A 17084-nucleotide genomic window follows, 5' to 3' on the forward strand; every position below is an offset into this window, starting at 1 on the left:
TGTATGTAAGTTTTTCCATGTCCCCGTACATAATCTTCAAACGTAACATCTTACATAATCAGCACTGGTAGGGGACAGATTATTTTGTAACTTAATTAGGTTCTGGCGTTTCGCTGGTCGCTGTCACGGTGCGTTCGCTTCGCTCGCTCAGCTCGCGTATTGTGGTTGCAATTATATTATACCTAACACTCCTCGCTTCGCTCACCGTTGTACCTAGTTTTCCGCAACATAAATTTCTCATTAATGCTTTACGTGAGCGAAGTTGATTGTAAAAGCTTGTCAAGGAATGGTACCTCACATTATTACATTAGAAGTCTAATTGATTGGGTTTGTGTTTATAATCAATAAGCTCCAATTAAAATAAAGTGCACAGAATTTAGCACCATTACTATAAAACTCGCTAAAATCTATCAATTAACAGCTTAAATTAGACGCATTCGTAAAATTGTAGGTTTGGTTTTATAAATAGTTAATTAGATTGCTATCTGTTTATTAGTGTCTAGATGTAAAGTTTTAGCAATGTAATCCTCGACTACTCAACTCATACAGTAATTTATAACATAGTCACGCTTTTTAAAGCACTAATTCAAGTCTTAATTTAAGAAGCCAAAAAAAAACACTGATAAAATTTTAATTTAAAGGTTTAAAGCGTTGCAAAATAGCGACGATTGCTTTTGGCAGAATCTTGTGGTGGGTTGATTATTAGAAAAGTGGTACATTGATTAGAACAATTGTACGATGAATGGTACTTGGCACTCTCTTCAGGTCGCATCAAATAAAATAAAAACGTATATAATAGAAGAACTTAATAAGTATTATTATTTCCCAACTGATTCTCGTGAAAATGTTCTTAGGTCAGATAATTATACGGATTGTTTTGTCTATTCAGTTTTATAATATAATCAATGCCACTTGACGTGACTGCTAGTATTGCTCCACTGCAAATCAAAGTTAGCAAAACTTCTTCTAAATGGAATCGCCACTCTACAGATAAAGATCAGAGCAATTAACTTTAGAACTCGTTGAACCGACGAAAGTAGCAGGTTTTTTATACATCTAATTTGAATAGCTCCTCGGGCGTTATCTAGTGGCGCAATAATCAAGGAATATTATAGTTGCGATTTGTAATTATAACGCTGGCTACACCGATAAAATCATCATCATCATATCAGCTGTAGGACGTCCACTGTCGGACATAGTCCTCCTTCATAGACCTCCAGATGCTTCGGTTGGAAGCAGCTTGCATCATCCGTGTACCCGCAGGTACAACCGCAGGTGGTTTAACCAGGTTACTTTTCTAACTTATTGGTGGACGTCCTACACTGCGCTTGTCAATCCGCGGTCTCTATTCGAGAAGTTTTCAGCCCCAACTTACATATATTAATTTTGTAATAAAGGAAAAATGATCATTTGAACATTTCCGATATCCACTTTACTTCAGACTACACTTATTCTAATTACCACCCCTAACTTAACCTCTTTTTGTGTTTCAGGTGCGTGACAATGTGCACACGGTGATACAACAGCGTGATGTGGGGCGCGATCCTGCTGCTCGTCGCTTGCGCGGGCGGCGAGCACGTGCGCGAGTTTGTCGTGCGCGAGAACGCGCGCGCTGGCACCTTGGTCGGCCATCTTGGAGACGAACTGCCCGACGCCGCACCCCCTTACACCATCGTCCCTGTCCCAGGCTCCGCCGTCAACGATGACTTAAGAATAGATCCCCACACTGGAGAAATCCGGACAAGAGTTCCACTGGACAGGGAAACAAGAGATCATTACGCGCTTGTAGCTATACCGGCTAGTGGTGATAATGTCAGAGTCGTAGTTAGAGTTTCAGATGAAAACGACAATGCTCCGACTTTCCCTACGCCAGTCATGAACGTGGAATTCTCAGAAAACACTCCAAGAGATGTTAAAAGAAAACTGAATCCTGCTAAAGATCAGGATCTTGGTATATTTAATACGCAGAGATATAACATTGTATCTGGGAACACGGATAACGCGTTTAGATTGTCCTCTCACAGGGAAAGAGATGGTGTTTTATATTTAGATTTACAAATCAATGGTTTCTTAGATAGAGAAACGGCAGACCATTACGAGTTGGTCATAGAGGCGTTAGATGGAGGTACTCCTCCTTTAAGAGGAACTATGTCTGTAAATATAACTATATTAGATGTAAATGATAGCCCACCAATTTTTACCGAAAGCGTGTATTCTGCGAGTGTACCAGAAAACGCCACAGTTGGCACGCCTATTCTTAAAGTATCTGCAACCGACGCTGATTCAGGTGAAAATGGCCAGATAGAATATACTATAAATAGACGTCAAAGCGATAAAGAAAACATGTTCAAAATAGACCCTCAGACCGGTGAGATAACAGTGAACAAAGCTCTTGATTTTGAGACTAAGGAGCTACATGAATTGGTAGTAGTTGCTAGGGATAAAGGAGCACAGCCGTTGGAAACCACCGCGTTCGTCTCCATAAGAGTAACAGATGTGAACGACAACCAACCAACGATAGACGTAATCTTCTTAAGTGATGATGCGACTCCGAAAATTTCGGAATCCGCGCGTTTAGACGAATTTGTAGCTAGGATATCAGTGCACGATCCCGATTCCAAAACAGAATACGCGAATGTTAATGTTACGCTGAGCGGGGGCGACGGTCACTTTGATTTGCGGACTCACGATAACATTATTTACTTGGTAGTTGTTGCTTTGCCGTTGGATCGGGAGTCGCAGTCGTTGTACACTTTGAATGTGGTGGCGACTGACAAAGGCTCCCCGCCTCTGCACGCATCCAGGATAATAAGCCTGAGGGTAACAGACGTGAACGACAACGCACCAACGTTTGCTGAAAGCGAATATAAAGCTAACGTTCTTGAAGCGGCACCTCCTGGTACACCAGTGGTGCAAGTGTCAGCTACTGATGTAGATGAGGCGGAGAATTCTGAGATTCGTTATTCGCTGATGCCGACGCCTCAGTCTGATTGGTTTGCAATTGACGAGAGGTCTGGGTTAGTTACTACGCGTTCTAGGGTCGATTGTGAGACGAATCCAATGCCTCGTCTGACGGTCGTGGCGAGTGACCGTGGTAACCCACCGCTGTCTTCTACAGCCACGCTCATAGTGACAGTGTTAGATGTGAACGACAATGAGCCGATTTTCGACCAGTCCTTCTACAACGTGACGGTTCCGGAGAGTGAAGCTGTCGGCAGCTGTATTTTAAAGGTAAGTCTTATCACTAGCTCTTTTTTTACTACTACTTTGGCTTAATTATTTATTTATTTATTCAAAACAATACAATAATAGGCTTACAGTATAAAAAACCAAAACGCCTATTACGTTACATGCTTCACATAAATCGACATGGAACACAAATTAATAATAAATGTGTCTTAAGGTTTAAATAAGTACTTTGCTTAAAATCTGTCTCTTCCATTTATCTACCTACAGAGGTTAAAGTAGGTGACAAAACAAAACATTAGAAACGCAAAATCAATAAATCAATAATACGTTTTATTGTCAGAAATTGTAAGTAAATAAGTCAATTCTCAGTTTCCATAGGTATGACCAGCTGCCTTGATTTGGCTTAAGACGCTATAAAAGTCGCGTTTATTAGAAATACCATAAAATAAAAGCAGTAAAATGCGGATTTTCTTTGCTAAGAACTGGTAGGTAAGGTAAGACTTTCAGATTTAATAAAGTTTGAGTCCCAGGGAAAGATATAGGATAGCTTTTATCTCGTAAAATTTCATAGCTCCCGCGGGATAAACGAATGCTACGCGGACGGAGTCGCGGGCAACAGGCTAGTAATATTAAGCTTGTAAGTCTGTCTATTTGTTTGTTACCTCATCACGTCTAACTGATTTAAATGAAATTCGGTATACAGAGTGTAACAGTCCAGGGGAAGGACATAGGATAGTTTTTATCCCGGGAAATGCATAGTTCCCGCGGGATAGCGATAAACGAATACTACGCGGACGGAGTCGCGGGCAACAGCTAGTTCCAGAACAAAGCAGTGTAAGTACTGCTGCTTTTATTATGCAAGTGCTGTAATGGGACTTATAAAATCCTACTAAGGATTAAAGAATAATATGGTATTTAGAGCTAAATGGACTTTGCACAAGCTTCTGCCACCCTCATAGTCGACCACCTTACTACCATTTTACCATGTTAAGAGGATTGTGAAGTAAAACGAAAACTAATTTTCCCCAACCCCTATGTTAACAGATTTTGACTAATTTTTGCTATGTTGACGTTGTTGTTTGTACGAACCGAACGACCGAAATTAGTTTTAGTCACTGTGTTTTTTTATAAATTTTTGCAACCCAAATCATATAGGGTACTTCCAGTTGTCCAAGAAACTTAAAATTACTTAATTTTTAAATATGAGACTATCTTTTATAGAACAAGTAAGTATGAGAAAAGTCTGAAAATCCTTATTTATTGAGTTTGTATGTTTCCTTACGTCAGTAACAGTAAGAGGGACTGGTAACACTGAATATTTAAAGATGCCTACAAGTACATCAAATGTGTACGGAATCCTTTATTACTGTTATAAATTATGTAGTGTTCAATTAAGACTCATTGATATTAAAAATATATCAATCGCTGTAATTTTGTAAATCATACATTTTTGACTTGTAATTTAAAATATTACCTGCAATAATAAAGCGAAATCGTTACTCGCTAATCAGAGAAGATTTAAAATCGCAAATGCAACTTTCACTTCAATGATGGTCTAAAGGAAATCGATTCCAAATTGATATCTGTTAAGTTTTATCGATACTAATTAGTCGATATAAAAGTTGATTCATTAAAAACGGTTGATATTGATTGATGGGCGGCATTGGGCGGTAGCAGTTTTATTAGTAGATTTTTCCGTTAGTTTATATTGGCGAAGTGCGTTTTATATGACGGTTATGAGGACGAGTTCCAGAGTACAGTCACCAGCACCAATATGTAACACAACGAAGCGTGTATAAATATATAAAGTAACGGTCAAATAGAAAGACTTATGAGAACGCTTAGGGACCATTTAGGTATCATAGCGTTAAAACATATACCACGCGCCATATAAATCTGCCTAAAAGTTCATTACTTAATACTCAGTTTTGACGCATTTTTGAGATATATTTTTTATGCGACGTATTTACGTTACTCCCGGATTGTGTTCGAATCGCTTAACGGTATAGTGCCTATTCAATTATTGGAATTATACCTTTATAGTTTTTGTGGTACTAGTCGGGGCAATGAACTTTTAGGCAAAGTTAGGCGGCGTAAGGTATAGCAAAGTTTGGATCTCTAAACTTGGTGAACTGCAACTATGTATCAATACAACTCAATCTAAAGTAACTGGTCATTCTCCTTTGGAACTTTTGATAGGAAAAGTAAGTTCGTCTCCTGCTCTTGAGCAGATTTTCATTTTAGAACATCAACTAAATAGGTATGACATTCGAAAAGAAGCCTCTGACAGGGTGGTCGAACAAGCTAAAGGTAGTAAGATTAGACGCCAGAACCGCAGCTATATCCTCATTCAACATAAATGATTTCGTTTTATGTAAAGACACAATGGTCTGGCAATAAATTAGTGCCCAGTTTCCGATGTTCTGAAGGGAGCGCCAAAGTTCGCATACTTTTCGCTAGACATACCGTAATATTTGTCCGAGGCATCGTTTGTCATAATTTTTTTCCCACTGAAACCTTAAAAAAATCTGATTTTTTTAAATTAACATTCTGTAAAAAACTATAGGTTAGGTTAGGTTTGTTTTAGAGCAATTCGGAACAATTATTGGATTCAGAGAAAAAAGAGTTATGACAAACGATCATTCTGGCAAACATTACATTCGGACTTTCAACAAGTATGTGAGCCGATATGGACCCGACAACTGACAAGACTGTATTTCTAGGGCTGGTGGGAAGTGTCAGATATTTTTGCCCGCTGCGCTTCGGCAGATATTAAAAGCTTATACCTGCTGAGCTGGCAACGTTGCATTTTTGTTAGTTTTTCTCGATTACTCCATAAAAATTGAATGAAAATTAAAAACTAACAAACATGCAACGTTCCTGCTCAGTAGGTATAAACGCTCTTAAGGTGACGTACAGTTCGTTCCTTAAATTTAAGTATAATCCACTTTTCCATAATAGGTAACTGCATAAAATAAATTCTTATGTTAGGGAACTGTAAGTCTCACTGAAGGTCCTCATTATCTAAAAAAACCCTGTATGTCTATTTAAAGGAAAATACTTTCACTTGCAGTTTCTTTTATTTATAACTTCAACGAATACATCGATTTGAACATTTGCCTATCGACTGCCTATATTCTATTTTGTGTCATATGTGTGAATCTTGAATAATTCGAACATCAAAATAGTATGACTATATATCATGTAGCAGACAAGACAAGCCTTACAGAACCAACCGTAGGTACCTACTTTACATAGTAAGCCAGCGTTATTTTGCGTAAATTCTGGGTTAAAAAAACGACAAATAGAAAACTGCAGTTAACAGATTATTTTTTATGTGCAGAAGCAGCTAGTGCAAATCGGTGTAGTTCATTAATAATTTTACATTAATTTATTTTGAAGGCGGTTAAAAAACTAATTTCGCCTTTTTATATTTAACAAATACGAACTACCCGTAAGTTAACAACCATAAAACATCCCAAAACCGAACCCCCACAATTACCCCCGCGATACCACAATCAGTTTCATTAACCTATCTCCCTCATAACTTACCAGTTAATTCCTTTTAATATATTCCGATACTGAAGCAGTTATAAATAACCATAAATAAGGGGTGATGCCAGTTTGGGCGTGCGAGCCGCATCGCAAATTGCGATCTAAATTGAAAATTAAACATTGCCCAGGAGTGCCCGCGGTCTGCGCGTTGCTACGGCGCTATTCTCCATGTCGCTTCGGATGTTCAAGATGGCCGCTATGGGGAGAAATACATAAATAACAGCAAAACAATATTTAGTTATTAATTATAAGATATTACACTTATTATAATTGTATCTCTTGTATCGGTTTTTATATTTATTGACTTCTGTTTTGTCGCTTTTACATCTAAAAATGGTAAAAATACTCTATTAAGTTTGAGTTACACATGTATTGTATACATGTATGTATCCTTTGGCTGACGTAGGTCATGTATTCTGTAATCTATTTCTGCTAAAAATGTTGCTTGGACGAGATCGCTCTTAAGTGATAAGGACATCTATTGCTTACCTTGTAATTTTCTCTCTGTGTACATACTTGTTTTCTATATCGCTTACTATTTGTGGTCACAACAAAGAGTCACTTTGTTGTATTGTATACGAGTACATTGTATTAGTATTTATTATTCTTGAAGTTAAGGGATCTGTCCACACGCTGTACCTATTCACTGTATCAATTTTAGTCTGAATAATTCGAAGCAGGCGTTAGGTACTTCGCATGTGTTATTTATTATAATATTTATTATAAAACTATTAAATAACGTTATTTAGTAACATTGCAATTTTTAATTTTAATTAGATATGTAAACCAGAAACACATAGAAAAGGTACACCTTGCATGTTATTAAATTTTGATACACACTCCTCCATAAATGAATTGATATTTGTATCTTGTTGGGAAAGTGAAGTGAAAAAATATTTGAAAAAATGAAAATGAAAAAGTTCATCGTTTATCATAAGTAGGTTAACAATTAATGAAGGTTGGGGCCCTTTACCTATAGTTGGTGTAAAACACACTTGTAGCAGAAAGCCCCGCGCTCTTCTGTAGCATATATGCATTGAATAAGATAACTTTTCAATTACAATTTTAACATTACAATCTAAGTATACTAGTGTAGTATGTGTGTGTGTGTGTGTGTGTGTGTGTGTGTGTGTGTGTGTGTATTTATTCGAACTTCTCAAAAATATGTTACTACGTTCTTATTACGTCGGAATAATGATCTACGGTACATATTTTTGAAGCGTTAGATAAGTTCATACTCAATAAGTTCTGTAAGTAGTATAAGTTCATACACTCGTCTATAGTCGAAGAAACTGAATCACAGGGGTGGAACCTTTTTCATAATCAATTTCACTTTGATTTATTTGGCAGATGTATGAGATGTTAACATGACATTAGTGCCACAAAGGTTCCTCTCGGGCACGACGTGATTCAGGTTGCTTCGATTGTAACTCCAAGTTCATCTCTGGAGAGCATTACTTCCCTCTTGTTAAAATGCAAATTAAAGTTTGACCAAAATTATTCGTTTGAAGTCTATTGACCTTTGCACTTTGATGTAACCTACTTAACAAAACGTAATTTTTTCATTCATCCGCTATGAAATATGATATCTTCATAATTTACAATGCAAATATAACACCTAATAAGTTTCAACAAGCCTTAAACAAAACGGTTGCTTTATTAAAATAACGATCAATCATTCCATACCAATTTAAATAACAAAAAGTTGAGATTACATAAGCGTTTCTATCTAATATAATTCATGTGTGATAAAAAATATAAACAGGCTTCCATAATCACGTGTGAACTACCTATACGAGGTCAAAAAAAATCATTACGAAATGAGATTTTGAGTCATTAATTCGTCTTTTTAATATCGCTACGCAGTTCGTCAGTCCGTCACAGAACTGTATTTCTATAACCTTTATAAATAGACAGCTGGAATTTATACATAATGTGTGTTTCTATTACCGCTACAACCCCAAAATAATAAAATGAAATATAATTTATTTAAACTCTAGTGCATCAATTTTTTAGAAGCAGGAATCTGCTGATGCTGGCTTTTTACAAGCTTTTATTGAAGTTGCCGCTGTCTGTAACTTGATTTTGGGTTAAAATCTTGCAAGTTCCGTCGAGACTACCCGACACAGAACAAAAATCATCGACATAGCTCAGAGAATGAGCAAGTTGAAGTGGCAGTGAACTAGTCATATCTGTCGCAGAACCGACGACCGCTGGAGTAAACGAGTTCTTGAGTGGACACTGCGTCTCGGCAAATGTAGTAAGTAAGACACCCTCCGGCCGGGTGGAGTGACGACCTGCAAAAAGCTGCTGGTAAAAGCTGGATGCGTCTAGCCGAGGACAGGGCGCAACAGCGCTCATTCAGGGAGGCCTATGTCCAGCAGTGGACTGCTATTAGGCGATGATCATGATTGCTCTTATAACAGCTGAATCAATCAGTAAAGAAATACCTTCTAACATAAAATTAAGCTTCCTTTCTTTTACTGAACGTAATCTTTTCAAATTGAATGCCCTTAACCATATGTCGTAACTGATGCAAAACATTAGCCTCTATTACTCTATAGTCTTTGATCAAAAAGTGGACAATTGAAGGTGTCGACACCTGATACATGGCGCTGTCACGAAGTCACGATCGTGTCGGTCGACATAGGCCGGACTATAGTTTATACAGGCTGATTTTTATTCGATACTAGCTGTTGCCCGCGACTCCGCGTACCCTCAGGAACAACTAATTTTTTTCGGGATATTGGTATTATTTATTCTGGTCATCTAATATCATGTATGTAAGATTACATGGCAATCGGTTCAGCAGGGCTACTACGAAACTCAAAACTCGAAGTTCGTGTCGTGCGGACACTCTGACACTTATACTATTTGATACGAGAGCGAGAGGGACCGCAAGACACGAACTTCGAGTTTCGAGTTTCGTAGTAGCCCTGCTGAAGTTAAGGCATGAAATTGGAATAAACAAACAAACTCACTTTTACATTTACAATATTATTATCAAGGATCTACAATATTAGTTTTTTGCCTACTAGTACTGGGTAATTTTAAATAGGAGAATAAATAAAAAACTCCATAGTTACAAAATGAGTTAATTACAGAAATGGTTCAATGATTAACTCATTGTAATACCCTTTTGTTCCGCCATTTTCACATAGCGTCTTATAACAATCAGGATCTTATAAAAAGGGCAGTGTGGAACCCAACAATTATAACGAAGTTTGACCACCTGTCCTCGTTCTAAATTCAAATTAACCAATTAGACAATTCGATCTCCGCAACCACAGTCGCAATACAAATGCAAATTGAACATGATTGGCTCTTCAATTGTTTAAGTGTTATGAAATAAATTAGAAATGTCATAGACTATAAAAGAATAGAGTCGGTGAAAAAAAAAGTTTATCTTATTGTATTGTTGTATGTGATATGTGAAAGTCAAAAATGTAATGTCAGATGTTTTGAAATGATTGAATAAAGTCTTTTGGCTGCAGACTACTTGTAGTAATTATATTATGTATGAAAAAAATGACAATTTAGCCAAAAAGTTAACTAGCAAGAAAAAACTCGTATAATTCCGAGTCGGGTACAAACCCAGGATTTACTAGAGTCAAAATATACGAAGCCGTCATCTATAATAACTAGAAGTAGGTATACGAGGTTAGCAGCTAATGCTCAGTTCTTGTCACTTTCGCTTTTCATGTGTGTAAACATAATATTGTATTAATACAAGTGCAAGTGCAAGTAATTAAAGCCGATTCTGTTTACTAAGCGACAAAACAAGTGAAACTCTCACTAAACATCTACTATTACTCGAAATTTGTCAAGTGGTGTCAAGTGAACAGTCACGTCAAGTAAAAATTGACAACTGAAGGCTAATACTTTATATCATTCTCTTATACATGTATGAATAGTTACTTGTCACTTGTCATTCAGCAGATAAGTCCCTAGCCATAAACATTAATGATAAATACTAAGCTCATGTAAATTTAGCATAAACTAGGATTTATGCTTCTAACTTTTTAACCCTAGACCGTGCAAGCAGCTTTAATAGTATTAGTAGAATTTAATTATCTACGGACTTTAACTATATTATCAACTCTATGGTCAGGTACATGAGAGGAGCAATCAAGTAGGTCGAATGAGAATGTAGCGTGAGAAAATGAGTTATGATACGTATTTGTTATGTATTAATGATTTCATATTGCAGGCTTCTTTAGTTTATAAGTATTATTAAGTACTAAGAGAAAAACCGGCTAAGTGCGAGTTAAAGAATCACGCACCGATAGTTCCGTTATCTCTAAATAAGCTGTCTAAACGCCAGTGCATATGATCGCAAAATTAAGTTGGTTGTTAGGAGATAAATGAGGGAATGTGTTGATAATTTTCATGTAATATTGGTAATATTTTCATTTGTTTTTATGTACAATAAAGAGTTTTACAATACAATGCAATACTATATATTATCATAATATTTCAAGTTCATAGATCAATATATAGTAAAACAACAAAATATAGTAAAAAATCCTTTGATAATGTAAACAGATTTTACTTACAACTCTACGAAGAATTAACTTTAATGATTGTGGCATAATTTCGTGACTTTCTTAATTTTTTAAGTTAGTGCGATTTTTGAACTCTACAATAATAAATTATTGTAGAGTTCAAAAATCGCACTTTCTAGTGAATTATTTTTTCAAGGAAGATTTTTTTTTATATCTTTTTTTATTATCATCATATATTTAAGAGCCTCTCTTGTCGGTGGATTAATCGCCATTTTATACGCCCCTGCAATGCTTTGAACTCCTAATTGAAGGGAAATTAAAGGGCAGGAGAGGCAGTGGAAGACTGAGATGTGCGATTATAGATCAAAGCCAAAGAGAAGGTCTCTTTTATATTGACTATAGAATCATATGAAAAACGGTCTTTAAAGCACCTATTGTTTTTTTAAACTATTAAAAGTTCCCACACTACCAACTCTTAATATTTACCGTAACAATTACGAGCGTGGAGAATAGTAAAAATAAGGTCGCGCATACGCTAGTTTTTATGCCAATATCAACATAGCTCCTCTTAATCTAAACTAAATCTGATATCTAATACTTACTCATAATCTAATTTTCCACCTCAACGATTGGCATAATGGTAAATCTGCTTCACATCCCTAGTGATTACTGTCAAAGTATATCCTTCAGTCCGGTAGCTTCAATGGCGGCCATTTTGGAATTTCGTTGCCGTGGTTACGTCGTAGGCGTACGGGATACGTTGCCAGTTATTTAAAACGTTTATATACTGGTGTGATGCAATTTTTTTTTATTTGCTTTCTTTTGAAACGATGGTATACAGGGCAATGGTTTACCGTCAAGCTACCCTGAACTTGCGCTTCAGTTTTATTCGCAATCTTGGCCTCATTTTTTTAATTGAAAAACTGTGAATTATTTGGGTGTCGATTAAACATCAACAGTCTATCTACCGGCAAATAATGATGTGTCACCTTGACATTGACAGATCTAATCGACGCGCTTTAAAAAAAAACATGCTCAAAAAGTTAGCCAGCCTATTATATTGATTATTGCATTTAGGCCATAAATAACAAAGTACGAGTATTCTCATCTGATATCTGACCAGATGGAGGGATGGACTGGTAATGCCAGGCCAGAAATATAACAGTTTATTTAAATGCCCTAAGGTTGGCCAACCTGCCGCCTCGAGGTTTTTCCTTTCAAACTGTACGATAGTGATAATTTACGGCCGGTGTTTAATCGTACCTCGCCATATCCGCGAATAGATACGTTATGGGTGTACGCGAACGCTTTACGAGCGCCATTTTTTCAACTTTACACGTGTTCTATATTAGTTTGGCTTCGCGTGATATAACTTTGTTTTATAGTTTACTAGCTTTTGCCCGCGACTTCGCTCGCGCAGAATTAGTATTTTTTTGATCCCACAGGAACCATACATTATTTCGGGATAAAAAGTAGCCTTAATATTTTACCTGTATGCCAAATTTCATGCAAATCCGTTCAGTAGTTTTTGCGTGAAAGAGTAACACACATCCAAACAAACATACATCCTTCCATACAAACTTTCGCGTTTATAATATTAGTAAGATAAGAGTGAAGTCAGGAGGTGAGGAGGTGGGAGTAGGTAGGTAGTTATCCATCCATAGTTAGCGCAATAATAAAAGAAGTGAGATAGCAAGAGAAGTAGTAAGATACCTAGTAAGACTAGCTGTTGCCCGCGTCTTCATCTGCAAAGGATTCATCATCATAAAAGTTAAATGAAAGCTCATGAAGTTATATTACTATTAGGACTTAAACACGACAATTCAGTGCTCAAATTACTTCGACGTTTTAGTAATTGACAACAATGCAAGGGTCCAGTAAAAAAAAAGAAGTGCGGGTAGTTCGAAAAACTTGCGCGGCTAGACAAGCGCGACCACACTTCAGTTTACTCGTGACCACGGCCGCTGCAATGTGGTCGAAACGTCGAGGTATTTTTAAGAAACTACCGCTTTTAAGTCCCGAAAGTAATAATGATTATGGGTGAAAATCATAAAGATTTTAAAATATTACTATACTTGAAACGCTTAGGTAATTAACTAAATGTAAACAAACTTCAACTGTCAGATTTGGTACATTCAAGCATTCAGTATTTATTTATTGCAACACCTTTTACAAAAAAATACAAAAATTATTCCCTGTTAGGGCGTGGCATTTTAAACATATTGTAATACAAAATAGACTAGTGTATTTCAATACAGAATTGTAAATGTTTAGATAGTTAAATGCTGTTTCAATATTTAAGACACCAATTGACGTTATTTTGTTTACATTTAGTTAAATACTATCAAATCCAAGTATAGTTGACTTTGGGAGCGCACAAATCGCCTAACACGTTTAGGGAGCCGTGTAATTGCAATTAACTTTTCTAATTCCTGTTTAAGATTAATAAATTGGATCAAGAAATACCTAAACACCGCTAAACACCTCGGGACAAGTTCTCTTATGGGTTATGGTCACGCGATGGCTAATGATGTAACTAATAATTTATGAGGCCAAACGTGGGCAAACATGAGTATCAGATAAATAAGACGAAAATTATTTTTAGCGTTAATTCTCAAGTTATTTCATCCGGTCTAAAAGTTCCGTAAAACGTTCACTCGCAACAAATAATGTTGGGAACTTTTTGTGATTATTCCATGATGAACTCCTTTCGTTTAGGTTTCCGTACTTAAAAGAAAAACAATTCTTCTATAGTCATTTGTAAAAATCCGTGGTGGCCTAGTGGTTTGACCTATTGCCTCTCAAGCAGAGGTTCATGGTTTCAAACCCCGGCCCGCCCCTCTGAGCTTTTCCAAGTTCATGTGCGAAATTTACCACGAGCTTGAAGTAATTCAATGGTATGTGTGAAGTTCCCAATCCGCACTGGGCCCGCGTGGGAACTACGGCCCAAGCCCTCTTATTATGAGAGGAGGCCTGTACCCAGCAGTGGGGCGTAAATAGGCTGGGATGGATAGTCATTTGATTTTCTGTGTGTTGGTCTCTGAAGCCTCTTTTATTTCTTAGTTAAGAGTAGAGAGGACTCTACTCTCCACCACATCCAATCCACTGCAATGAGCATGAAGTCAAAATGACGAAGTAATTTTCGTAATAGGTTTAGATTAAAACCCGGGTGATATCAATTATGAGTCAGACTTTTTTTAACCGACTTCAAAAAAGAGGAGGTTCTATGTTCCAATGTTTGAATTTTTGGTAATGTATGTTCACCGATTACTCATTATAGGTATAGAAGTATCAAATTAAAATTTATACCAAATACTCATGTCTGCAATCTCCTGGAACTATGATTTAGATTCAAGATGACGTCGCAGTCGTAACTTTGACGTGTTATATTATGATGATATGAAGATTTTTATTTAGACAATAAGCATAGTATTCAATCATACTTTTGCAACCACAAACTGAATAATTTCGATTGGTTTTTTTTTGGAATCTTTACAAACAAGCTGAGATATGTGGTGCATAGGAGAAATTCGTGTCTGTATCACTGTCCAGTGGTGGTGTAGTGGTATAGCACGTGGCACGGAATGCCGAGGACCTGGGTTCGATTCCCAGCACTGGTCTTATTTTTCTGGTTTTTCTATGCATCTACATTTCAGTTTGTATTTTTGAATAATTTCGGACACTTTTTGTGACACTTTTGTATTTTGTATACTTGTAGGCCAGTATTAATTTTACAGTGAAGTGTTTGGTTCGGTATAATACATTTTAAGTAGCACAGAAAAGAATCGGTAAGTCTGTGACCAGCCTAAAAAGACATTGTTGATTCAAATTTTCTGTTAAAGACAACACACGTTATAAGCTGAAATCCTAATAAGACGATGCGCAAAACGTTCTAACTAGGAGGACATTTATATACCTACAACATGAAACTAATTCTTAGTCAATCCGACCACTTTAAGTGAACGTATAAATTTTACTGAACGCATCCATTCAAATAACGAACGGTAAAAAAATAGGAGGCGTTTGTGCATCTACGCAAACGCATAATTAAACGCAGTGATGTTTTTCAGTGCTCTAAAAAGGTGCTTTCTCATTGGCGTTTTCTATTTCGAGATCGGCATCCGTAAAATCATATGCAATGAAGTATTGCATGCGCTGCGCAGGCGTGGAATGTACGAGTATTAGCACGTAACTACTTACATAAGATGTATTCTATAGATATGTCAGTGTAGGATTCCGTGCTTCTTATTTTTACATGGTTTTATTTAGTTTCACGTTTTACAATTTTAAGATGGACGGATGACCTGGTTAAAGCTGCGGGTTCACGGTGGATGCAGGCCGCTGCCAACCGAAGCAACAGGAGGTCTATGGGGGAGGCCTATGTCCAACAGTGGACGTCCTACGGCTGAGATGTTGATGATGATTTAGTTTCACCTGCCCCGTTGTCTGTCTGTCTGTAATCAAATCTTGCAAGTTATTCGACCAACTTCCAGTAGTTGGATTGACTTAAAATTTGGTATACTTATGTAAATTGCGTGACAATACAATCTGGTAGTGATATCCTGGTAGTCCGGCCAGGATAGTCTCCACAGGATGGAAATCGACTTGAAATTTGGTATGCAAATGTAGTTTGGGATTTATAGAAGGACTGTCAACAAAAAGTAAAGTCAGCAAAAAAGCTTGTATTAAAAATGAAATTTTTAACATTAAAAAAAACTTATTAAAAAAGAAGGTTTTTGTACGGAAAATTGTTGTACAAGAAGGGTAAAAAAAGGGGGAAACTGTCACGGGGGTCAAAAGTAAAAGTCGCTCTTTATGGCTGAAGGAAGGATGATGTGATGATGTGTTCCTGTCATCCCTTTATCTCATTATCCAAAGAGCCATTATACTGTTGAAGTTTTTTCACGTGATTGGAAGGTACAAAATTAGTGTTTCAATCTAGACAATAGTTTAAATAATACCCTGCGTATAGTAGTAATGCTTTAACCCTTTGACCGCCACGGTCGGTAAAACACAACAGCTCAAAATAGTGCCATAGTGGCCATGTTGGCATTTCGTGGCGCATATGGAACGATTTTCAGTTTTTTTTTTGTCGGCTGTTAAAAGGTTAATCAATTACTATGAACAATAAGAACTACATATATTAGTAATAAAAATTGTAATTGTAATAACATCAAAAAAATATTTTAACAGTTTGCGGCAAACAAGTTTTTTTTTGTTAAACTTACTGCGTAGGTATCTTCTGCATAAAAGAGGTTTACGCTTGTCCATTAAAAAAAAACGCTTGTGCCTATGGTAAGTGGTTCGAAAGGAAAAGCGTTTCGTTCCTCACGAAGGATTAGATAACCGTCATTATGTGCATTTTATGAGAATATTGTCAAGTAAAACATCTTTTTGAGTCGTTTACATTTTGTTAATCGTCTTGTTAGGTTTCCGTGTACTTTTTCTGTTTTAAAGCCTTTTTTATTTGGGCTGTCATATTTCTAGCTGACATATAGTCAAACACATGAATGATACTATACCTAGTGCCATCCAGGAAGACGCGTGATTTTGTCAAAATTAGACATTAATGACATTGTAATAAGAACCACGGCACGCGTCATCGTGAATGACTCTACCTATACAAAAGTTTAATTTTTTTGAGCTATAAATTGAAAAATTCGTCAACTATCGATATGATACAAGCATCGTACATCATTGAATTGCTTTGCAGGTATTACAGGTTGTTATGATAAAAATCAGTTTAAAGATGTCAAATTATAATCTTATAACAATAATTTAATAGTAATGACAACAGCACATTAATAAACATTAGCAAAGTGACTTCTAACTTTT

The 17084-nt window shown here is 36.5% G+C and overlaps 1 protein-coding gene across 1 annotated transcript in view; it reads left to right on the forward strand.

The window, feature by feature from the left end:
* ds (dachsous cadherin-related 1) overlaps positions 1 to 17084 on the forward strand; it is a 410449-nt gene that overhangs the window by 17394 nt on the left and 375971 nt on the right. The window contains exon 2 of the mRNA XM_074093746.1: positions 1494 to 3231. Coding sequence (XP_073949847.1) covers positions 1531 to 3231 — 1701 coding nt within the window. The 5' untranslated portion in view covers positions 1494 to 1530. The remainder of the gene's footprint in view (positions 1 to 1493; positions 3232 to 17084) is intronic.

Source organism: Choristoneura fumiferana, chromosome 10, assembly GCF_025370935.1.
Source record: "Choristoneura fumiferana chromosome 10, NRCan_CFum_1, whole genome shotgun sequence".
NCBI lineage: Eukaryota > Metazoa > Arthropoda > Insecta > Lepidoptera > Tortricidae > Choristoneura > Choristoneura fumiferana.